The sequence below is a fragment of the Puntigrus tetrazona genome, chromosome 14 (genome assembly GCF_018831695.1).
Source record: "Puntigrus tetrazona isolate hp1 chromosome 14, ASM1883169v1, whole genome shotgun sequence".
NCBI lineage: Eukaryota > Metazoa > Chordata > Actinopteri > Cypriniformes > Cyprinidae > Puntigrus > Puntigrus tetrazona.
In genome coordinates this window covers 13,867,215-13,891,829 of record NC_056712.1, presented here as the reverse complement: position 1 = coordinate 13,891,829, position 24,615 = coordinate 13,867,215, and the positions used below count along the sequence as shown (strand labels likewise).

The following is a 24,615-nucleotide window of genomic DNA, read 5'->3' as shown; positions in this document are numbered from 1 at the left end:
TGTGAAATACTGCCACTTAATACTGCAACGCAATGCAGAATACACAGTTCAGAAAATACAATACTAATAAGATATACTGTGTAGTTTACATTTTCATCCCAAGAGCATCAAGAGAAGAGGTTGACAAAATAATGAGAAGGTTCCTGTGGACAAATAAAACTTCCTAAAGACCCACTTTTTTGTTCTCTCAACTTTAGCTGATGCCTTTAACTCTTTTAGTGGACCACAGCTACAGAAAGAGTTTACAAACGGCAGAGACGAGAAACGATATTTGCCATCCTGATGTAAGCATACCCACTCTTATTACGCCACAGCCACTGAAGATATCCAGGGCGTTTAGACATCTTGTATGAAACATTTATGGTACAGCATTTGATTTAAGCTAATGCTTGTATCCATCACCACTTCTAAGCACTTGTAAGTGGTGGTGGAAAAGATTACAATATCATAAAGTGATGTTATGGAAATCTGCTGAGGGAACTTCAGTTGGTGACAAAGATCAGCTTGTAGGTCCCACTCACCTCAGGGACCTGTCCTGTATAATGCTGCTTAGCTCCACTCGCCTGATGACCTGAACAGGCTGGTTTGATGTTGCTGAGCTGGCTTTGTGCACTTTGGGTCTGCAGGCTTCGATGACTTCTGGCAGCTTCCGCAAGACCCATTAACGGCCCTGGGTCAGAGCAGCCTTACAGTTGAAGAGGATGTGGTGTAAGCCGGGACTCTGGTGACCCCAAAGCTAGCAAGCCTCTTCGATGCTGTACCCATGGAGCTGGTTCTGAAGGTTTGGGAAGGTGTTATATGTGGTCCTGATCAGGAAACTCAAACTTGCTTGGGGCAGCATCCACAGATCAGCCCATGTTGTCCTATCGATGACAGCCTCTCAGGTTGTCCATTTCTCTTGCTGGGATTGCCTTGCAGCTTTAGCCCTATAGCTTTCCCCTTCCTTCTTCGAGACCTCCTGGACAATCAGCCTTTTCCTCTCAAACGCTGTGGTTTTGGACCACATCTTGGTTGATGTTTTCCATCCGAAGCCTGCCCTGCCGTGCTATATCGATCCCATGACCCCCTGGTGTTTCAGATAAGTTAAGGCCTGATGCTTGTGATGCATCCCATTTTCTTCTGGTATGAACTTGTGCCTCTGCATTTTTTTTTACCATTGAATCAGGGGAATCTTTCAGCTTGAGCAGCAACCTCACCAACTCCAGTATGTAGCCCAAGCTGATGACTGTCATCAGAAGCCTCAGGGTGTCAGTGCCACTTCCAGATAACTATTTGACTTTGTCTTTGTCTGTCTGAATTTAGAAGTATAGAAAGTTGTTTACACACACATAGGATAAGATGGATGACTATTAAGGGCCATGTATATTGATGTTTAATTTTTAACATATAATATAGATTTTGCATATACTGAATTAAAATGATTTATACATATTAATTCAATTTTAAATATATAGATTGTATTGTATGATTTAACTTTGTAGGTTTGTTGAAAATTATACTAATTACAATAAAAATAAATAAATATGGCTAGTTAAAATGTCAGATTAGACTTTCTATGTCTCTTTTGGGGGCCCATCTTGAAGTCTGATTTGATCTTTCACTTTAAAATAAAAAATATATTTTTTACTCCACAAATGTAAAATCAATGATGCATGTCCAAATCCCAAGCAGACACAATGATGCATGTGTAACATGCAGACACAAAACAATATAGCACAGATCACAAGAGACACAAAATTAGATTAACCTCAATTTTTGGACTGACCAAATTTCAATGTTGATATTCAAATTAAATGTAAAATATCACTATTGTACCATTCAGCAAAAGTGTGAGATAAGTTCAGTTCAACCTGGTCTCAGAAAAATATGTTCCTCTGTGCTCTTTTTTACAACACTGTTTTTACTTGCTTTACTTTTGCCACAGTTTCAAAGAGAAATGTTTACTGATTGGCACTAAAACCCTAGCATGTGTTTTAATTACATTGCTTTAGGTAGGTATTGCGGCGGTACAGAATTCAAATAACCAGGGACTGACAATGAAAGCTAATGCTCCACCATGCTGGAAATATGCCCTACACCTAGCCTACACCTAAAGATACCCAACAGTGTTAACAAAAACAAAACTAATATCAAAAGACATTTGTTGACGCAACCATATTATTTCAAATCAGATATCCTTGCCTTTCAACTACATCTCTTTACTTCATGAGCTACCGAACAAACCTACCTCTATGAAAACCCATAGATATGAAGCTGGATATGTGTGATGCTAATGTTAAAAAGCATCAGATTTCAAATCTCCCAGCATATTAATATTGTTTTGATAGCATGATATTCTTCCAGTAATTAGAAAAATTATGCATTTTATTAATCAAAACTCTGTAAATTCATTTTATTGCCTCTAGCGTTCATTTCTTTTGGAAACTTAAGTGATATATATTTACTGGCACGGATATTGTGTCTTGCCAAAAAAGTGCACCAAGGTATGTTTATGCCATCAGACCAGGTATGTCTTGCTGCATATATATATATATATATATATATATATATATATATATATATATATATATATATATATATATATATATATATATGTAGTACAGCTGTTAAATAAAACATAATTCTGATCAAATGAGCAAGTGCTCTAATCCTTGGTCCAGCAGATGGCTGCAGGCTTAAGCATTTGAATACTAATGTCCCCCTGGTCCACTTCACCCTTCTTTCAGTCACGGCTCAGTTCTGCTGCTCTCTCTGGATGGAGTTTTCTCCACCAGCTCTGGTTTGTCAGATCTCCTCGAGTCCTCTGGCCCTAGTTCTTGTACCTCAACACAGCACAGAGTCTTCTGGTCATGGGTTGTCGAGGAGAATAACAACATCAGTGCTGCTTTTTGGCATCTACAGTAAATGCTGTTTCCTCATGGGTTAAAACACAGAACACAGCCTGTAAATAGTTTCACAGAGGTGTACATCGATATCCACGGTGGCTGATATCGATTTAACGTGTCTAGTATAAAGGTGAGGGAAAGGCTTTGACGTTTCATCACCTCTGTCTCCATCTCATGCACACAAGAGGCTGAAGCGTTGCTGTGTTTCCTGACCTTACATGTCAAACTCTTTACATGCTTTTGTCCGTACATCCAGCAGGTTCTCGTTTGCACTTCTGCATTAAGTATTAACCATGTCTCTTGCTGTTTTCCAGTAGCTGGAAAGCACATCTGCCCATGAAGCTGCAGTTTAAGAGAGAAGGGTTGACTAATGCACCTATCTCGTGCTCTCCTGCGCTCTTTAAATGGTTGACAAGATGAATCACATCATTCTCGGTGCAGCACTCTAAATGAAAAGCAGGTTTAATTTCGTGAAGCCAGGGGAGAACGGCTCTAAAAGTGACTCTTAGTGCATAAGATATGAAACATGATGCTTAATTTTAAACAGCTGAAATCTCTTTCTGGAAAATGGCTTAAGCACATGTTTTTTTTTTCTGTTTTTGTACAAGGTTTGCAGTAGGAATATTTCAGGTCAAATACTTCTGCTCCGGCAAAAACATGTTGTGCTTGAAGAAAATAATTTTGACTCATCTTCCAGTTGCAAACTATTCCATAGAGCTTAAAAGTACTTATGTCAAGCACTTATTTGAACTGGAGCTTCTTTTCGAGGTAAACCTAGTTAGTTCAGTTTAAAGCTATGCTGCCTGGTATCCATGGGGGGACATTCAAAAGTTAGACTTTTTTGTATCATCAACATAAAATCTGGTACATTTTGCAACTTAAAGCTGGTATACACTGTACTGCCTTTAAAATCTGAACACTAAAGAACACTCTGAAGTCTTTCTGAACACAACAATATCATGTATAAATGTGTCTCATTGCTAGGAGATGCACGACATTAAAACATTACGTGTTACAAAATTGTCTCAGAATATAAAATGTTTAATATCTTGGGACTGGACAGTTTTATAGTCTAAAGAAGTTTTAATGAATGTGTTTTTGTTGTTGCTGAGTATCTTTTGATACATGAAACTTTTATGGCTAATTCAGTATGACATACAAGAATATGAAGTTCAAAATGAGCAAAATATATTGCTGATATTTATATGGCCAATTCTGATCATTTGAAATGTAAATTAGTGAGATCGGGTATAGCTGACTGCTTAAAATGCATATACATATTAGTTGACGCACTATAATATCTTGTAAAAGCAAAACATGTAATTCAATAGCTGTCAGTAACGACTGACAGATGTTGATACAAATAAACATTCCTCAAAAGCCAGATGGTGTATGTTTTACACTCATGTATAATTAAATAAACCCCAAATTTCTTTATTCCAGAAAGTGTTCATCTTGAAACACTACTCAACATATAAACAATAAAAAAAAAAAAAATAGCTAATAACACTAGTCTCAACAATATAAGAGTTATTCTTAGATGGAGTCCATTCAGCCTATAATGCCACAATATCAAACTGCAATGAAAAAAAACTTAAATAATTGAGTTTCCTTTAACCCTGATCTGTGTGAAGCTCATGAGCATACTGTATAAAGCTGAAACTAATTTTTTTAAAGTGTGATTATACTTTTGAAATACTACCTGACTGTGACATTTCTCACCTACCGGGGGTGTTCTCAGCCTAGACGCACATGCAGCCTCTGAAATCACACTTAAGACCTTCTGAGTCTTCAATCTCCAGTAGCAAAGCCACCAGATTCAGTCAGAGAGATGCATGAGAAGCCGTGTGATGTCAGCCGTTCACAATAGAACAGTGGGAGTGAAAGTCTATGGAGGTCACCTGTTTATTTTCAATATAAAATTTCTATTAATGGCTACTCACGGCTATGAGAATAATGGTCTTTGAGAAGAGCTGTCATGCAAATAACACATCTAACCACAGCGTTCCTATACCAAGAGCACATGTGAGTACGGGTTTTAAAAGTATTAAATGCAAAGTTGCATTTGATTGGAAACTGCACAGCTGGTATATAGGAGCAAATAACCTTTAAAATTACTGTAGATAACCTTTAAAAGTGTGAAACACACAAACACCATGCACAATGCACAAACGATGCACGCATACACACACACACACAAACACATTGCTGCCTGCAAGTCATCTAGGGAGCACAAGAAGTCCTTGCTTTTTGATCCAGCAACTTTTTTTCCCTACAGCCTTGCATTTATTTGGAAACAATTAATCATTCCTGACTCCTCAAGTCTGCTTTATAAAGGAAACGTCGCCTTATTATTAGTCAGTGGAGCAGAGGCGCCACCAAGTGGTGAGATATGTGTTCTACATCACAGACTCACAGGAACTTTATATGCACATACTTTTGTTTTGTTTTTTGCCATAAGACGCTGACATGACATTAAATAAAAATAGATTACCTCTATTTTATAGAAAACCCTGTCACTTCTGTCCACTTCTACGCTCTGAGGTTTGGGTTTTGTCACCTGCAGCTCACTGTGAGGCAGCTCAGGGCGCACGATAGCTTTAGTCTGGCCTCTGAACGCCCCCCAGCGAAAGAAATACAAAAAAGAGCCATGAGAATATTTACATATTTAGTTTCAACTGTTATGTCTGTTGTTTGTACTTACAATTTACTATAATATATTTAATTTAAAACAGGTAAAAACCTAAAAACGTCTAAATCAAGTGGTTTTATGTAAGTTAAGAACATTATTTAACACCACTGAACTGAATTTTTCACATCTGGTTCACCAACATTGATCTACTCTCTGGGACTTTCCCTAAATCATCTAATTCTAATTCTAGAGTTATTGGCCAGATGGCATGTCGGTCAAACTCCCGATGAGGGCTGAATTTAACTTGTTCCCTTTGCATGTGTGAGCTTCAAAGGGTTTGGGAAGCACGGATGTAGACACATTTAAACATGTACTTGCTTTTATGTACTAATGCTTTTGATTTCGTGTGGGTTTAAATATCGACTATCGAGTTTCATGTATTTAATAAAAACAGTAGCAAGTAGTGTGTTTGGGAGCTGCAGACACAGGGTGATTAATGAGACAGTGTGCCGCTAATTAGGACGTTGATTTAGTCATTAATGAGTGTGTGTTACAGCTGGAGGGCGCTGGAAGACTTTGGCTTGGTTACAGGGTCACCTCTGTGTGGGGAGCAGGAGAGCAGCAGCAGCTGGACCATCATAAAAGGTCACTGATGCAGACAAGCATACTGTAAAAGCATACTGACTTCATCCTAAAAACGAAAGCATTGCTGATTATTGCCTGACATGTTAAAACCTAATGCAATAAATTTGTTGTTTTAGTTAAACATCTAAATTGATAACATTTTTACAAAGAAACATTTTATAGAGACCACTGACTATTTGCCTATTATAAATGCGATTTAGCCCCCTCGTAAAACATGTAGAAATTGCTGTGAGATTGGGCTGGCTGATCCACCATCTGATCTACATACAAACTGAGAAACAGAATAAGCGTAGATGCCATTTCTTTTTACGATGTTATGGGGATTGTTCCTAGTTCCAGCTGATCTAATTAATGCATCTTAACAATGCTTTAACAGATTTGAATAATCAAAACGTATTAGTGTGTTATATGCAGGCTAGGTTAAAGAGACCGTTCTAAACTGACAGAGTGTGTCTGCCTCCCAAACAGCATTAGGGAGATTGTTCCAGTTATTTTTAAAATTACAAGCAGTATTATTAATTGATTCAACACAGTATAATTATTTATTATTAATAAAATGAATAAGTTAATCAAAACACTTGCAGTGTACTATTAAAAATTAGTAAAATAGTTAATAAAATTAAGTAAATAAAAAATAAAACACTATGCTATGCGAGCCAGGCCAGTAGTTGGCAATCAAGAAACAACCTGCTAAAATGTAATATTCATGCACATGCACACATTAACTTTTCAAAAATTCACATTTTTGTTGTTTACATGGAGATGATACAGGCATCATGTTCAAAAGCTTGTGTTTTCAGGTCAAAACAGAGTTATTGAAGACACCTGATGTTAACAAACAGTCACTGATGGAGAATATTATTTACGATGGTCAGTATTTGCTTTAGTTGGGCTCTTTATAACAGTGGCTGCTGTGGGGTAGTTAGACATGCCAAGAGAAAAGTTGATCAGGGGATGATTGTGGTTTTACATAATCATCATTTGATCTGAATCACTGAACTCATTCAGAGATTAATCTAAGATTAATTTCAACAACGATGACAAACAGCATATTCAGATAAACAGATCAACTCATTTATTCATGCGTCATGGGAGTCATGGATGAGTTTTGATTGGTGGTACCTAGAATGCGCTGCGACTAGCTTTTTTGATGGACTAGATATAAAAATATATAAATATAAAAATTTAGTTACTTCAAAAATTCATAATAATTGTTTAAATGAAGGTGATAATCTTGATAATATATGATAAGCACTACTAAAAAAGGACCTCTGTACATTTGTTTGCTAAAATTTACAGATTACATTGGTTCCTGGGGTAATATTTGCTATAATACATGCTACTTTTGGTAAGGGTATACCCACAATATTAGCTCTGGCACATACATGATCCCACAGCTGAGAAGCACCCATAGCAAGCAAACACCGAATCATTGTTAAAATGTACTGAATTGTTAATGTTCGTTGCACTGATTCAACATCACTTTTGCATTAGCTGTGTAATGTATGAAATATATTAGGTATAATTTACTTATTTGTTTAGTTAGGTATTCTTTTTAGGTATTCTTTACCCAAATATTTAGGATAGAATCTATTCACACAAACTGAGTGCAAATTATATTCTACAGTACAATTAGAATATAGAATATACTCAATAAAACTGAGATAAGTAGGAATAACTATCAGTGTATGGTATTTGCTGACCACAGCATCTGTCCTGGTGACTGATAACATATATTCAAGGTAATGCTGATTCCAGCAACTGTCCTTGTTCTCTTTCTCACATTCTATTTACACATGCTGTTTAATGCTGGGAGGTTCATACAGTTCCACTAAAAGATTTAAAATGATAAGCTTTAAAATGATTTTGTTTCATAAATTTGTAGCCACAGGGTTTACTTTTTTTTTGTTTATTGACATTCTTTTTCATTGAATATATATTTTATTACAAATTCAGCAAAACACTAATTAAAAAGGCAAAATTAACATAAGTAACACTAATTAAGCTCGGTTAGTACAGCATTTATTTGAATGACAACAACACTGAAGCTGAATGGACTCCACAAGTTTGTGTAAAATCTGGTGGACATGTTGTCCAAAATGGATTGATGAGAACGACCAAAGGACATCTTATGAAATGTGAGAAATGAATGTAAAATCTGTACATGATTAAATAATAATATTGGATTATATATTGTTATTTAACCATTGTATATTATTATATGATTGAATAAAAATATATGATTAAATAATAATGATAATAATAATAAACAACACCAGGATTAATTTAGGTAAATAAATAAATAAATAAATAAATAAATGGGGAGGGGGAAAGAGAAAATGAGCAGGTGCTGGAATCTGAGGCTGATAAATCAGTTTACCTCCGGTATATAAAGAGACAAACCATACAGGGTTCACAACGACACATCTAGACATTGACACACTGAACAGGTTTGTGTCACTGAACTGAACTATTAAATATCAATATCATATGATTCTACAGAACAATAAATGGTATTAGATTTGTTTGAAATTCTGTGCAGCATTACAGCATTTTTGGAGAAAAAAATGGCAGTCTGGCCGGTCTATCTGTCTCTTTGTCTTCTCTTAACTTTGAGTGCCTCAGGTAAGACAAACCTTTATTATATTGCACATTTTTTCAAATCATAGCTTTTATTTTATCATTGATTGTAGGGATGCTGTATTGACTAATTAGAAAGCATGATCGAAATCATTCAATATGCATATGCATTGAAGTAAATCACTTTTTTTAAAATAACGTTGTTCTATTTCTCTCTCAATTGTGATAATACAACATACAACAATAATTTCACCGTTCACATGATTATTGCTTATTATTAATGACTAATATTGTGACCATTTATTTTATTTTTTATAACTTTAAAGATAATAATGCGTGTTAATCTCCAGTATATCAATTATCATTGTGATCCCTACTACAGTTAGCATTAGCAGAGGTTTTAATTCACCCCCAGCCCACCCCTCTCCTTTTTATTCTTTTTCAAGAGAAAACGTCCCCTCAGCAAGTTGGAAATAAACGCTGTGGCGGTAAGGTTCATCTTGCCCTTTCCTTGTCTTGTCAGTGTGTATGTCTAGATTTCTCAAACATGAAAGTGTATGTAAACCTGAGGGTCTTCAGCATGCTTTAAAACGTTTTAAAGAGCACATGTAAATACAACTAAGCACTAAATACAAATGACCGTAATTGATGGATAACTAGGCTATATCGGGGAAAATACATCAGTGCAACCCAGCACAGAGAAAGGAAAAATTAAAATCTGAGAAAAAAGCCAGTGCATCAGTTTCAGGTAATACATTCATAACCCTGTGAAATATTTTCGGCTAATGTGTTTTATTGTCAAAAATTATATCACCACCAACAACAACGCATCAGGCTTAATATTCTAGTTTGTATGATTTAAAATGCATTGTACAATAACAATATATGGTATATGGTTTAATCTGTTTCATTGATTAACAATACATAATGTAAGACAAACGACATTATGTCTGCAAAGGGCATCAATGGCTGTTTAATACTTGTATTAATATTTGTTAACCTCCATTTAACAGCTTGTTGGTCAGGATGGAGTGCCTATGGATGTAGGTGCTTCAAGTTTTTCAGCAGCGCTCAAATCTGGATAGATGCAGAGGTACGATGCTTTCAGCTTTGTGATTAAAAGAATCTGTGAAAGTAACTTTAACTTGTTGCTGTTTAAAAAAAAATTGTTAAACGCAGATGAAAAAATGAAGCTCTAAGAGACAAAGAAGAGCTTGAAAATACATAATATATGATGTTATAATGACAGAAGTGTGATAAGATCATTTAAAAAGCTTTATCTAATCTCTCAAAACGTCTTGTCCGTAGCATTTGTTAGTTAGTTAGAAGTTCATCCGTTTAGAAAAGCAGTCTCACCTCACAAGGAGGATATCAGACTATGCAGATAAATAAAAAAAAAATACAAAATGATTATTATTAATAAGTAAAATAAAATGATTAATAAAGCTATTTTAAGTGGTAATTGAAAGGCGTGTGGCATATTTTACGATGTTAACAGTTAATCTCACATTTTAAAAACTGTCAGGGTGTTTGCTAATGTCTCTTCCTCTACAGATAATGTGCCAGGACTTTGATGGTCATCTTGCTTCTGTACACAGCCACGAGGAGTACATTTTTATACAGAACCTGATTAGACACTCCACTCAGCAAACAACAAGAGCCTGGCTCGGGGGCCACGATGCTGTTCATGTATGCATTCTTTTCTTTTTCTTTTTTAGTTATGCTGTTTGTGCTATTGGGAAAATTATGTATGTTAAAAACTATTTCATTTCTATAAAATGACTTTCCAATACAGCAAGTGTAGTAAAGGAGTCATCTTTTAGACGATTAAATATAAATAAAATGATGTCGCGTATGCTGTAGCCAAAAAGGGGCATTTTTACTCTTTTCTTTTCACAGGACGGAGTTTGGCTCTGGAGCGATGGATCCAAATTTAACTTCCAAATATGGGCTCCTGGAGAGCCCAATAATGATGGTAACGAGGACTGCATTGAGATGAATTACTCAGGTAATTACTTTTAGTGTTCATGAAATCAAAAATGTTTCATTGCTGTCATTTATGTTAAACCACTTAAAAGCAGATCAGTAAATACTGATACAGCTAAATAAATATGAATGCTTGATTTTATGATACAATTTTTTTTTTTATCTTTATTCCTGCAGATGGCAACTTTAATGATCTGAAATGTTCTTCTAAGATGCCCTTTGTGTGTGTGAACTGAAGCAGCATGTGAAAAGGCAAAGTTGACTGGGAGAATAAGCAGTCTATTTTGACTCAGCGAATGATCAGTGAAGGTTAATAAAGGTGTTAATAAAATAAAGGTGTTTGCAGCAAGTCATCATCTTTGATATTTACTTTAATCGGTCACTATGGTTACAGGTGTTAATTGCTATAGCGGTAATACAAAAAAGGTTTTTAATGCTGTCCTGTTCCCATTCCCCAAGTCTAGGAGTGGGAGTAACAAAGTAACTTTTTTAAAATTTAAGAAAAACGTGTAAATATCACTCCAGTCCTCTGCCCCAGAAATGAAATGATAACTATTTTTTTATAGGGGGAAAAAAAAAACATTAATTTAGTTTATTTGGGAAACAAAAGCACAGGAGCAATAAAAAGTCTTCAGGGAAGGGCCAGGCCAAAATAACAAACAAAACAGCATCTAACTAACAGGTGGGAGATCCAAATAACCTAACTAGGTAAAACTAGAGAAATAAACAACAAATGCTTTCCTCCACTCCCTCACTAACCATAAACAAAGACAAAGAGAAGTTCAAAAATTAACTGGCACCCTCCCCCTACAGCTCCCCATTTATCATTAAACAAACTAAGTCATAATACCTTTTTAATACTGCTAACAAAAAGAAACAAACAAAAATAGATGAGGCTAAATAATCAGCCTACTCAGCCGATGAACGGGTTATTAGCAGCAAATCACAAAGCTGCTCACTGAAGAATTCATACTACAGGTTTAACTTCACATCACAATCAACTATGAAGCGACAATTAGAACTGAAGTCTGCAGCAGGGGAGAAGTGAACCTCCAAACAAAGCTCACACTGCTCTTTTATAGCAGAAGTGTCTGATGAGGATCACCTGCAGACGATTGCCAAGCAAACAGAGCGAGAGAGCAGGTGCACAGGTCACGAAGCCACACCCCCATCCTAGGGATGTAACAATGCTGTGTTGGAAGTCTAACTTGAAATTAGAACTGCAGAGGTTTTACATTAAACGATAGTGCTGTATGCATATAGACATGCTACAGTGATAGAAATTTAATTTAGCAACAAACAAAAAAAAATCAAGAAGCTGTATATAATTTTTTTATGAAATTACAATTTTGAGTAATGAAAATGAGTTTGTGTCTATTAAAAAGAAACCACGTTTTCGGTATTTTTTTTCTGGGTTAAAATTCTCATTTCCTCAATGCTCAAGTATGGCTTTCAACTGGCATGACCGATTATAAACAGAGATAAACATGAGCTTGAACAGTGGTAAGTATCTGAAACAAGATGTTCATTAACGTTCACTGACATTAATCTGCTCTGCTGATTTGTTTATTAAAAAACATAACGTGTAGTAACGTTTACAAATCTGAGCTGCAGACACATGGTGATTAATGAGACAGTGTGCTGCTAATTAAGATCCAAAATCCCCAATTTCTTAATTTTAAAATTACAAATTAAGTATTATATATAAAAATATCAAAGCTCCATTTACTTAAGGTGACCCTGATATATTCAAGATCCCAGCAACTGTCCTTGTTCTTCTTCTCCTATTGTGTTCACACAATGATTGTTCTATAGTTTTATATATATATATATATATATATATATATATATATATATATTTATTTTTTTTTTTTTTTTTTTTTTTTTTTAAAATACAGGACAATAAGCACAGTTCATTACACCAACGTTCAGCTTTATCACTTCACTTAGAATGAAGAGCAAAGCCTGTGATAATCCTGACTGACCAAAACATAAGATACTGTTTGTGTCTACATTTGTTGAACAAGAGATTTTCATGACAATAAATGAATGCTATTTATTGATTACAGAAGGATTTTTAAAAGAGGTATCATTTGTGAAAAGCAAAATTGCGAAATTGATTATTTGAGTCTTTATAACGTAATCTACAAAACATAGATAAAAATATCAACACATCACTTATTAATCCTTTGAAAGAATAATCCTTTTGAAGAAAAATAATTTTGTAAATTATAAGTTCATCTTTTACTAATCACTTGTAAATGTATTAACAAAACATACATAAATTGTTAGCATATCATTTATTGCTTATAAATGTCTTGTAAGTGATTAGTTTATCATCAACTAACTATAATAAATGCCTTGCAACTGAAAGTTATAATAAAGCGTTGCCCATTTAACCACTGATTTAAAAATATTTTTTGATCTCACAATTTAATTAGACAGACTTTTTTATAATATTTCAATTAAAATTATATTAACATTCAAATTATTTTCTAATAAACAATTAAATAATTGACCTTTATGCTATCACTACTTTTTTTTTAAATATTCATATGTCCAAAGAAGAAATCTGAAAAAGAAGTAATTTTTTTATAGAGCAAAATTAAATATTTGCATTTTTTTTATATTTTGCAAGTGATGATGTGAAGGTGAATTGACGTGTTGCCAGATATGGTGACCCATACTCATACATAATATGTGCTTTGCATTAATGTAAGTGCACACACACACACACACACACACACTGTGAACACACATCCAGGGCTGTGTTTCTCGATAACGATTAATCGTAGCGCTTAATAGTGTTTTCTATGATTCATTTTATGAATGTTCATTATTGTTTTACATTTTTTTCTCAAACATTCACTTAACACAATCGCACATAGCTGTGCTTTACCTTTATGTCTTTATGTGTTCATGTTTTAGCATCACTTGAATGCAGGTCGGTTTAGACAAAATATATATAGATATATTCTTAAACCTGTAAATAATGATATGAATAATTGAAATTGCATTCAGTAAACAGAACAAACAGACACACGTAAAAACACACACAAACACAAGTTTATGTACACACTAACACACACGCATGTTTACACACACACGTATTTCGGCAACATAGCTACATATGTACCTGACTCGCCTGTTTCACCCCGAACAAGACTAAAAATAGTCAAAATACCATCTGCATGCATGATCTACATATATGATTTTATCCAAAGCGACTTACGATTTAATAAAGAAAGTGTAAGAGATATAATTAGAATAAAGATTGCTAGAGGTCAAATAAAGATGGCACAGATGTGTTTTAGCCGGTTCTTTAAGATGGCTAAGACAGACAGCAACATTCAATACAGAGGCAAAAATAGCAAATAAAACAGTAATATAATTACACTGAGGCAGTGTACTGAGGCATGTGCAGTACGGGAAACTACTGAAGAGGGATTACTGAAGTTGAACATGGTTTGTAATTAATGGTTTATAATAATGGGGTTACCTGAAGAACAAAGAAGAGCAAAGAGAGACTTGCAGACTATCATTGCTTTTTAAACTGATTAAATCGTTAAGAAATACTTCAACTTACGCAGTATTTTCAAAAACTGAATTAGGTAATTATGCTTTTTGTTTTTGAACAGCATTGTTCATATTCAAATTTCAGGCTCTACTTCAAAACTTTCATCCTGCAACATTCTGCAGCGTTTTGCAATCTTGGGTGTAGGTTTGTTTTGTCCACTTGATGATCCCCTGATAAATGATTCAGCTGAAGGCTGATAGGTGGTGTTTATGTAATAATGTATGATGTAAAAATATACTTGTGGTACTCTCTCAGTTTTGGTGCTGTATGGCACACACATGCTTCATACGGTTGGTTTCTGTTTGAATGAATGTATCCAAAAACGTCTTTTTGATTAGTTTTTTTAGATATTTTCGTTTTTAACCATTTTATTGATTCTGTCTGTCAGAAAACACAAACACACAATAGAATTAACTCAATCAATAAAAATGAACTCAAACGGCACAATATTTGATCTGAATATGAAGTAGTGAGACTGAAGATAAAATAACCGAGAGTACAGGGTATTATGTGTTTTGGAAAATGAATCCTGACAGTGGGATGCAAAATTAAAATGGAGGGGATGAGATCTTTTGTTCCTGATAAAATACAAAGCACTATAGTTGACCATGTTCTTCTGCATGGACTGCAAATGGATCCGGCGTTTATTTCAACAAGTAGTTCTTACATTTACTGAGAGAAGACTGTCTAGGCAACTCTTTTGTCAGAAGGCTAAGAAACTACTGTGACAAAGAAGAATACTCCATGTACATAACACTGTAATGCAGTTTGGCAGAGGATGCTGAATGAATGAATATATTTATTTACATTCAATTCAAGTGTGTGTTTACTGTATATTCAGTTGTTTAGTTTTTGATCTTTTCTCTTCTAGTGCTTCTCACCTACTGTAGGTTCTTGTTAGAGTAGCACAATGAAAATAAATTTTTCTTTTCTTTTGGTTTATTGCTGAATTTCACTGTATCTGCACCACTCTGTGAATGTTGTGTACTGTGACAGACACTGACTAGCAAAAGGATTCATATATCCCATAAGGAGGTTTTTGTAACAATGTTTTGAACCTTTCTCACTAGTGTTCCCTAAAATAATGTGTGTTTGACAGGACTGTGTCAAAGTTTGAGTCTGATCACTATTGTTTAAATAGTCATAAAAAGAAACTAAGTAAAAGAACGAGTGCAGATGTGAGGAGTTAATGTGAGGCACTGAAGAATTAGTGTGGGGTCTTGCTTAAAAAAGACATGATCATTTTCATTTTGGGGTAAACTAACTCTTTAAGAGCTGTTAAAATGAAAACGTATAAATCTGTAGTCAGTCATCATCATGATCATTTTACTGCTTCTATTCCAAAAAACACTGAATCATTGATTAGGAAATATTTTAATACATCATCTCACAATATTATATAGACCAAAGAAGAACTAATTTAATTTAAAGAACAAAATTAATCGTTTTTGCATCCAAGTATATTTTATAGTATATTTTAGTGTGTGTATATATATATATATATATATATGTGTGTGTGTGTGTGTGTGTGTGTGTGTGTGTGTGTGTGTGTGTGTGTATGTATATGTATAGTGCTCTGTTTCAAGACTTTCATCCTGCAACATTGCAATCTTGGGTGAAGGTTTGTGTTGATGTGTAACCTTGATGACCCACTGATAAGTGATTCAGCTGAATGCTTTCATAATACTGTTGATGGTGTTTGCGTAAATATGTTCATCTGTTATAAAAAGTCAAACCTCTGCTTTGACAGACAAACAGACAGACAAACACAGCAAATTCTGTTAGCGTCACTAAATTAATACATCAATTAAAATATTTACAATAACATTGTAATGATATTTAGATGTTTACATTTATTCGTTCATTTAAACATGTCTTGGTTGATGTTTTTTATTGTTTCAGATGCGCAGTGTTCTTGTTTGAGGAACAATGGGAGTCTGGACTGTCCGTGTGTCTCTCTGTCTACTCTTTGCTCTCAATGCTTCAGGTGAGATGCATCATTCAGTCTGCCGCATTTCCTGAACATCCATAAATACCTTCATTTTTTTTTATATTTGTCCTTAAACATTAGAACAATTTTTATAAAATGTTCAGTTTAGTTTGCAAACTAATTTTCACCAAATTTTCAACAAAGCTGGCTTAAGCAAGCATGAATAGACAGCCTGGATCAAAAGTATGGAAGCATATGTGTAGCTTAAGTTCAATTTTAAATGTAATATGCAAAACTGCAATGTTTTTCTGTATTTTCATTCTCATTTTCCCATACATATGTGCAATAGTTCATGCGAAATTAAAATTCAGCTATAGTTTGCATTTGACATTTTCTAGTTTAGTTTTAATTTGCAAATTAAAAACATATTTTAAAGTTGTTACATGTTACATGTCCGTGTTTTGAGTTACCCGTGAACTAGTTTTCCCTGTCTCTTTTAATTTGACATTCTGTTCAGCCGTGTCTCGTCATTATCCTCATTTACCTTCCCAATATAAGCCTGTTTTGTCCGTAGTTCATTTATATGCCTGTCTGCTCGATTTACTAATTAAAATACCTTTTGGTTAAACTTCTTCACCAGCCTTTGAGAAATTAAAACCCAAATTTATATGTTTAACATGTATAAGCAAAAACTGTAGCAAATTTATCATTTAAATGCCGTTTTTTTCTAAATGTATTTAAATAATTTTTAAATATTTTCCTCATAACCCGGAGGTTTTAATATTTTGGGGGGTTTGTTAAAAATGTTTGCCTGATAATACGTGTTGATAAATCATGTGTTATTCATTCAAACGCAAAATAATTTTTGATAATTAAGGCATGGCCCACTTTACCTGAGCAGAAATTTTTCTGGAGTACATGACCTCCAAATTTTTAATGGTATATATCCTGCATACAACGCTTTATATGAACTAAGAAAAAAAAAACACTTAAACTTACCACTTAAATCTCCATGTAACAGCTTGTCAGAGCGGGTGGAGTCCTCACGGGACAAGATGCTTCAAGTTTTTAATGATCTAGTTTCCTGGAAGGATGCAGAAGTAAGAATATTCAGCAAGAGCTAACATAAAGGTAGCCTATTATTTAGACAGACGAAGCTGCAGGACTCATGTCTTATTCTCCTCAGATGACGTGCTTGAACCATGGTGGGAACCTGGCCTCTGTACACAGTCACACGGAACAAGCCTTCCTAAATCTATTGGTGTCAAGTTCAGATCCATTCTGGATAGGAGGCTATGATGCCGTTTCTGTATGTTGTTATGGATTTACTTATTTTGTCACTTTCGTCGGTTGTGCATCATGCACTTCACTGTTTAAATCAGCATCGCTTACAGCGAATGTTTACATATGCAAAGAGATGTGCAAATAACATTGGCGAGATATGGTTTTATTTTGAGTTCTTTATTTTACACATGCACGTAATGCGAGGCGGTCTTAAAAACAAACAAACTGATCATTGGTGCTCTTGAGGGCTTTGACACAATCTGTAAGCCTGTGTAAATAAAGGCCATTTGACTCGACTCTTCTGAACACAGGAGGGGGTGTGGTTCTGGAGTGATGGGACCAAAATGAATTTCCAACTTTGGAGGTCCAGAGAACCCAACAACTTGGGTGAAGAGCATTGTATTGAGACAAACAATGCAGGTAACTGATTTGAATGTCTTTTAATTCTCTTCAGTTCTGGAATTTGTTCAGCCTTCAATGTCCAGCAGCAATCAGACTAATAAAGAAATTTTACAACAAAAAGGTACAAATGTTATCACTGGGGTGATACCTTTTAAAACGTTTCAATGTGTACCTTCTAATGTACTAAGATTCATCATTTAGGGGGAAATAGGGTACAAATGTGTGTCTTTGAAAAGGTGACAGCTTTTGTACCTTTTTCACTCCCTTCACTTCCAGTGTTTATGTATCTGTCTTTCTAAATACAGGTATTACAAGTACATATATATATATATATATATTATATATTAGATTCATTACATGTATGATTAGAGCTTACATGAGTCATGAGTCAAAATCCAGTATCTCAAAATATTAGAATATGATTTTCATGATATTCTAAATTACTTGCACAATTAAAACATGTTTTCTTTCTCACAACAGGTGCACAAAATTGGAATGACCTACAATGTACAGACAAGTTAGCATTTGTTTGTGCCACTGCTTATTCTGTCAGAAGCCTTTAAATGCCCATGATAAATAAGAAATGTCATATTTACTCTGCATTGTATTCACTCGTTCTAAGTTTAATTTTGCTTTGCTGCATATTGCCTCAACATCTTTCTTTCTGAAACTCAATAAATAAAACAGCATTTAGTTAATGTCCTGAAAATCTGTTGAACCACTGTTGAAATGTGGAGACAAACATCTCCTGACATTTTGAGGTGAAAACCTTCAACATTTACTCTTTACAGAATCCGAAGCAATGCATGCTGAGAACTAGAAATGTAATGCATTCAACTTGTGTTCTGCTTAAGATAATCAGTTATTGAGTTCATATAACTTTTTTATATTAAGTGGGACGAACTATAGCTGAGTGAAATTTACTTATTTAATTTCATAATTTACTCCATAGCCTCATACTATTAAAAAAAAATGAGAAACCTTATAATTGGGAGGTAATCTGAAATTAAAATGAAAGTTGCACGAATTTCTTTTTTCAAAATATCTTCAACTTAACATTTTTCTTATCACACACATAAGTCGAGTCTTGTCTACTTATTCAAAGCACTTCTCTTCAGGATTGTCAGGTTGTCTAGACCCTTTTGTACATCTGTTTTAAACCCTTCCAGAATTGACACTTATGTTTATTAGCTTGCATCTAGAATATAGTCCATTTATTAGTGCTAATTAAGCATATATTAATGCCTTATTCTACATCCCTAGCCCTACCAAATACCTAAACTTAACAACTGCTTTACTATTATAAAATTAAGAATTTATTCAGTGAAAAGTCATGGTTAATAGTCAATAAGTGTTACCAAAATGAATATAGACATACTATGTATCCTCTTAACCAGGTCTTTGTTTAAAATGATGTTTGAAGTACCACTGAAGTATTATTTTTTTCAAAGACATTTTCTAAGAGAAGCACATAAGGACTATGGTTACCTGCTAGAATTCATGAATCCAGAATCTTGTGCGCGCAGATCCGAAGTTCATCTAAAACCTTCTTTCAGAAAGTGCACATTTGGCATGTGGCACGATACAGAGGCCCACAGAAACAAAGAAATGCAGCTGCATCACATTTCTTGCACATTAAGAGAGAATTAGTTGATGTAGTAGACCAAAAAATGAAAATTGATTAGAAAAAGGCAACCCTTCAATTCAGAAAAGCTAAATCATTACACAACAAAAGTAAATCATGCTAGCAACATGCTAATAATGCTAGCAACGTGCTAATCATGCGATAAATCTGCTAGCAATATGCTAATCATGCTAGAAACGGTTTAGCAACATGTTAACCCTGCTAAAAAAACAATAGGAAATTCTATTGGTTTCAAATTTAAAGTACCACGATGAACCATTAAATCATGGGCACGATATCAACATCTATCTAAATTTTCAATCTTCCAGCATTTATAACAGCTTCTAATTTAGAGATAAAGCTTGACAAGCCAACTTCAAAGTTCATTCCCAAAGTTTTATTAATCTAGTTTTGCACTGCATCATCCTCGAAAAAAGATACATGTGAAATCACTGAGCACTCGACCCAGTTTATCCACTTCGGCTCAAAATCTCTGATGAAACACTGAATAAGCAAACAGTGTTGAACAGCAGATTGATACGGATGTCTTTTTATTAACCCCAACATACATATGTCAGTTAGAAAAGTATGAGATACACATTTCAAGTTACTTCCATGTCTTGTCTTGTGCAAACACTAGATGGTGCCAGAGGTCATTTTAAACAATGTTTGAAAACAAAAAATGTAATGCAGAATCAACAAAAACAAAAGAAGAGCAATAATAATAATAATAATAATAATAAGTGCATTTAAAAACTAAGTTGATTCATTTTTGTCGAATTTATTGATTCCCAGCTTCATATAAACTGGATGTTGAGGCATAAACATCATACATTTCTACAATTCAACAAAAATATAACCAATATTTACAATTATTGTATTAAAAATACAAAAAAAAAAGAAAGACACAAAATAAGAACAAATACATACTCCACCAAATGTCTTTGTAAAAGACGTACAGGTAAAAGTAGTCAAAAAGAGAGAATCTTCACCAGCTAAATGTACACGTCTCACTTGACATCACATATCGAACAGAGTAGCAGAACAGCTACCTACTACTATTTACCTTGTTGTATTTATGCTTGTACAATTTGTGCAACTTATTTTGCAAAACAAGCGACTCATCTTGGCTTGCCAAAACGTGGATATTTAATGAAAAAAAAAAAAAAAAGTTGGAAACAGATGGCCGATATAGTTACTGTTACAAATGTGTAGTTTATTAACAACCGTATCTGCAACCATTACAAAAAAAAAATGCGTGGAAGCCAAAAACAAACAAACAAAAACCAACAAACGAACGAACGAACAAGCAACTAGAGAAAAAAAACATTGAAGTAGTGATGTTACAGAGCACAGTGGAAAACACTGCAAACTTCTTTTTTTCTTCTTTAGTCTATTGTTTCTAACTACTGATCAATGTGATCAGCTTAACTTAGTGATTAAAATGAAAGGATAAAAGTGACGTGCTCCCACCGGTTCAGTTCTGCTCCGACTGGTGGACTTCGGGTGGGTTTGCGTTTTTTCCGGGCTCCCACCGGAGTCTCGAAAGCACGTTTCAGTCGAGTTCCTGTGAGTGATTGTGGAAGCTGTTGTGCAGCAGTGGTAGATCAAGGCCCACTCCAGGAGAAACATGCATGACTTGATCCCTCGTAAAGAAAAACGTATCACAGAAGCCACCGTCTTTCACACCCCACCTTAACGGTTTCACTTAATGAGAGGAAGGAAGTAGCACCCGAATAAAACGGCCCCATTTGCCTGAGTAGCCTGCAGTTCTCACCGTAACCAACAGGGGGCTTGACATTGTGCCACAGCAAATGCTGGAGAAGCGCTGAACTGACAAAATCGTCAGCGTCGTATCGAAGATGTAAGTGTGTACATTTCCTCTTCATCACTGAAAGCTTCTTGTAGCAGAACTGACTTTGATTACCAACAGATGTACTTTTTTTTTAGCCTTTTGTTTTCGTATCCAAACCTGATGCTTTCTCACAGCCACCACAGCCAAAAACCAATAAAGTCACTCGCTAAGGTTTCACTTAGCATAATTTCCTCTCGCAAAGCGCTCTTCTGTATTAAATCGGTGTGCTACGTTTGTCGGGAGTTGATGTGAACTCCATCGGTAGTCATCCAGCAGAAAGAAATGTCCTTCAAGTCGTGCTCCTGCAAATATAATACTGTTATATTGAACCACACAGATATGAGTGTTGCTATCGGTCATCGGGATTAAGTGAAGCCTTCTTTTCCATCTAAACTGCATGTCCGGAATCGGGTGACTGAAATGTTGATTGTGTGCATTAGTTTACACCTTAAAAAGTTAAAAAGTGCTGAGGGGACTACTAAACATGTTCATGTGACCTTTAAGCAGAAGGAAAGAGGGAATTGTCTGAAGAAATCCATTAACAGTAGTTTGTTTTTGTGTGTGTGTGTGTGTGTGTGTGTGTGTGTGTGAATGTCAAAGCGCTGTGTTCGAGTTCAGTTCATTTTTCCATTCTCCAAAAGTGCCAAATAAGTTATTTTTTGCTCGCCTCCTTTCTTCACAGTATTTTTTAGCATGCAGGGCATTAAACCCCCCATGATGCATTAAGGCAGGGCAGGGAGATGAATCCATCATTGAGGAGGGAGAGAGGCAGTGCCGGCAAAATGTAGACTGGATGGTCTGTCTGTCTGTCTGTCTGACCTGTGAATGCCCGATATGGGCCATCAGTCAATGCAGCAGTGCAGCCAGTGTCGCCCCTTTCAAACAGCAGACACCTGTTCATCCTCTGGAGGAAGAAGAGAGAATCTCTGTGAGCATCATGGACATAAATCACCTAAAAACAGAATCTGTTCCAAACCCGAGTGATGTGAAAGACGTTTTTCATTACTTATTGTTTCAGAAGAAACTGCCTCTGGCTTCACAAATTTCACATCTCGTACATTGCATTTGTAGTAAATGTGCATACACTGAATTTGAAGAAAAATATAAAGAACCAGGACTGGAATAAACCTTGCACTGTCTTCTAGCATACACACACACACACACACATATATATATATATATATGGACACACACACACTAGTATGTAATGCAAAATAGTTGATGTCTAAGGCAGGAAATGCACTGGGGTTTGGAACAAAGACACAGACATACCTCTAAATATATGGAAATACAATATGCTCTGGCCTTACCATACCAGAGACAAACACAACAAGACAAGAAAGACTACTACTGGGAAAATTAATAAAATGACTACTCCCCAAATTAGGATCTTTGCGCTGATAAGTACTAACGCTATTTTACGTGCTACCTGACAACACAAACACGACTTCAGGCTCTATCACGTGTTCAAGCATTTATGATGGCAGATCTAGTGATTTTCCTGTGAGCACTGATGAGTGAGAGCCAATACACACGGCAGAGCAGGGAGCAATGACTGGGATGTTGCCACGGCGACGGGGGGCAGGCTGTCTCTGTGGCGGCGCATGCACTGTGTGAGATGCGTTGGTGGTTGGTGATGGTGGGCAGGTGAAGGAGCTGTCCTCCTGGCATGCAGAGACCGTGACTGGTGTACGTGAGTGTGTGTGGAGTGCGTGAGTGTGTGAGTGTGGAAGTAACTGGAGTTTGGGATGTTTTACCTTCCTGTTGGGGTGGTGTATGTAACTCATGGCCTGGGGGGAACTGCTGTGTGTGGACCTCTCCTCCTTTGAGCTCTGAGTTTGGGAGACAAGCACTCACCCTCCTCTTCCACCTCCTCTGCCTCCTCCTCTTCTCGGCCCCGGGGGTCCGGCGAATGGGTGGGTTTTCCCGCAGCTGGTGGCTGCTGGGAGTCGGGGGAGTGTGTGACAAGACGGGAGCGCTGCAAGGCGGTGGTGTAGTCTGGGGGTCTCCTGCCCGAGTGAGTCGTGCCCTCGGTTACGTCAGTGATGGTCAGTGCCGTGTAGCCCGGAGGTGTGGGAGGAGGGTCCCGGTAACGTCCATCCTTCCGTGCTGAGGAAGGAGACGGACACCACAGTTCCTTTTAATATCCGTAACGCTTCTCACACACGTGGACGGACACATGCAGACATGCACTAGATCAGGAAGGATCATTTTTGTAGGTAGTTTGTTGTGTTGTTCCACCTCGTAGTGTTCTTTTTCAGACGTTAGTATGATCATTGCGAATGTGCTTGTCATGCAAAAACCATATTTTGAAAAATGTAAACACAACAGGCAGGTTAGGAAATATAACTTGGTGTTGTTACTCTTAAAGGGAAAGTTCACCCAAAAGTGAAAATAATGTCATTAATTACTCACCCTTGTGTCGTTCCAAACCCCTAAGACCTCTGTTCATCTTTGGAACACAAATTAAGATATTTTTGAATAACGTTTTGACCCTCCAAAGACAGTAGGGGCAGCACCACACTCATACGTTATGGTAGTCTCCATTATGGTGGAAGACTTTCCCGGGAGAGAAGCAAATGTTGAAGAAAGGTATTTTTGTTTGTTTTCTTTGCACACAAAATAGCTTCCTAAAATTACAGTCGAACAACTGATGTCACATGGATTAATTTAAATCTGCATTGAATTTACAATATTTATTTTGTTAGCCCACATTGCTATTTTTAAGGTCAACAATTTGCAATCCTTGCAAGATAGTCCTCTAAAAAAAAAAAAAAAAAAAAAAGTCTTGGTAATCTTTAATCAAAATCTGATAACTTGCTTCCGCTCTGGAATGGCACTCCTGCTCTGGTGATGTCAGTTTGACGGCTTGGGCAGAATTTGCTTAACCATGTCCTTCCAACAGTTACTTTGCTGCTAGTAAGAGATAACAGGAGCGGTGCAAAAATAAAACCCCTGCCCTCTACTCGATATTCTGTTTCAGTTGTAATTACAGAAATCCAGTTGGCGGCCACTTCTGGTTCACACAGACTTTAATTTCCTTACTACCTTTCTGTCTATGGAGGGTCAGAAGGCTCTCGGATTTCCTCAAAAAAATGTTAAAATTGTGTTCTAAAGATGAATGAATGGGTTTGAAACAACACGAGTCAAGTCGAGTCAAACTTTATTGTCATTCTGCTACATGTGGACAAATAGTGGAACGAAATGTTTCTCGC

At 35.8% G+C, this 24,615-nt stretch overlaps 3 protein-coding genes across 3 annotated transcripts in view; 2 read left to right on the top strand and 1 right to left on the bottom strand.

Moving 5' to 3' along the window:
* The first annotated feature begins 8,474 nt into the window (after positions 1 to 8,474).
* Positions 8,475 to 11,077, top strand: LOC122357377 (ladderlectin-like). The gene is made up of 7 exons (XM_043256733.1): positions 8,475 to 8,612; positions 8,705 to 8,787; positions 9,189 to 9,230; positions 9,756 to 9,835; positions 10,297 to 10,431; positions 10,642 to 10,750; positions 10,906 to 11,077. Exons 2-7 carry the CDS (start codon positions 8,730 to 8,732, stop codon positions 10,962 to 10,964), a joined length of 483 nt encoding a protein of 160 aa, XP_043112668.1. The 5' UTR covers positions 8,475 to 8,612; positions 8,705 to 8,729; the 3' UTR covers positions 10,965 to 11,077.
* Positions 11,078 to 16,013: 4,936 nt separating this feature from the next.
* On the top strand, positions 16,014 to 18,884 carry LOC122357379 (galactose-specific lectin nattectin-like). Its single transcript, XM_043256734.1, has 6 exons — positions 16,014 to 16,085; positions 16,208 to 16,292; positions 17,257 to 17,335; positions 17,422 to 17,544; positions 17,831 to 17,939; positions 18,402 to 18,884. The coding sequence occupies exons 3-6, from the start codon at positions 17,291 to 17,293 to the stop codon at positions 18,482 to 18,484; spliced, it is 360 nt and encodes a 119-aa protein (XP_043112669.1). The 5' UTR covers positions 16,014 to 16,085; positions 16,208 to 16,292; positions 17,257 to 17,290; the 3' UTR covers positions 18,485 to 18,884.
* Positions 18,885 to 20,079: 1,195 nt separating this feature from the next.
* rapgef2b (Rap guanine nucleotide exchange factor 2b) overlaps positions 20,080 to 24,615 on the bottom strand; it is an 87,921-nt gene continuing 83,385 nt past the window's right edge. The window contains 2 exon segments of the mRNA XM_043257026.1: positions 20,080 to 22,304; positions 23,158 to 23,509. Coding sequence (XP_043112961.1) covers positions 23,184 to 23,509 — 326 coding nt within the window. The 3' untranslated portion in view covers positions 20,080 to 22,304; positions 23,158 to 23,183.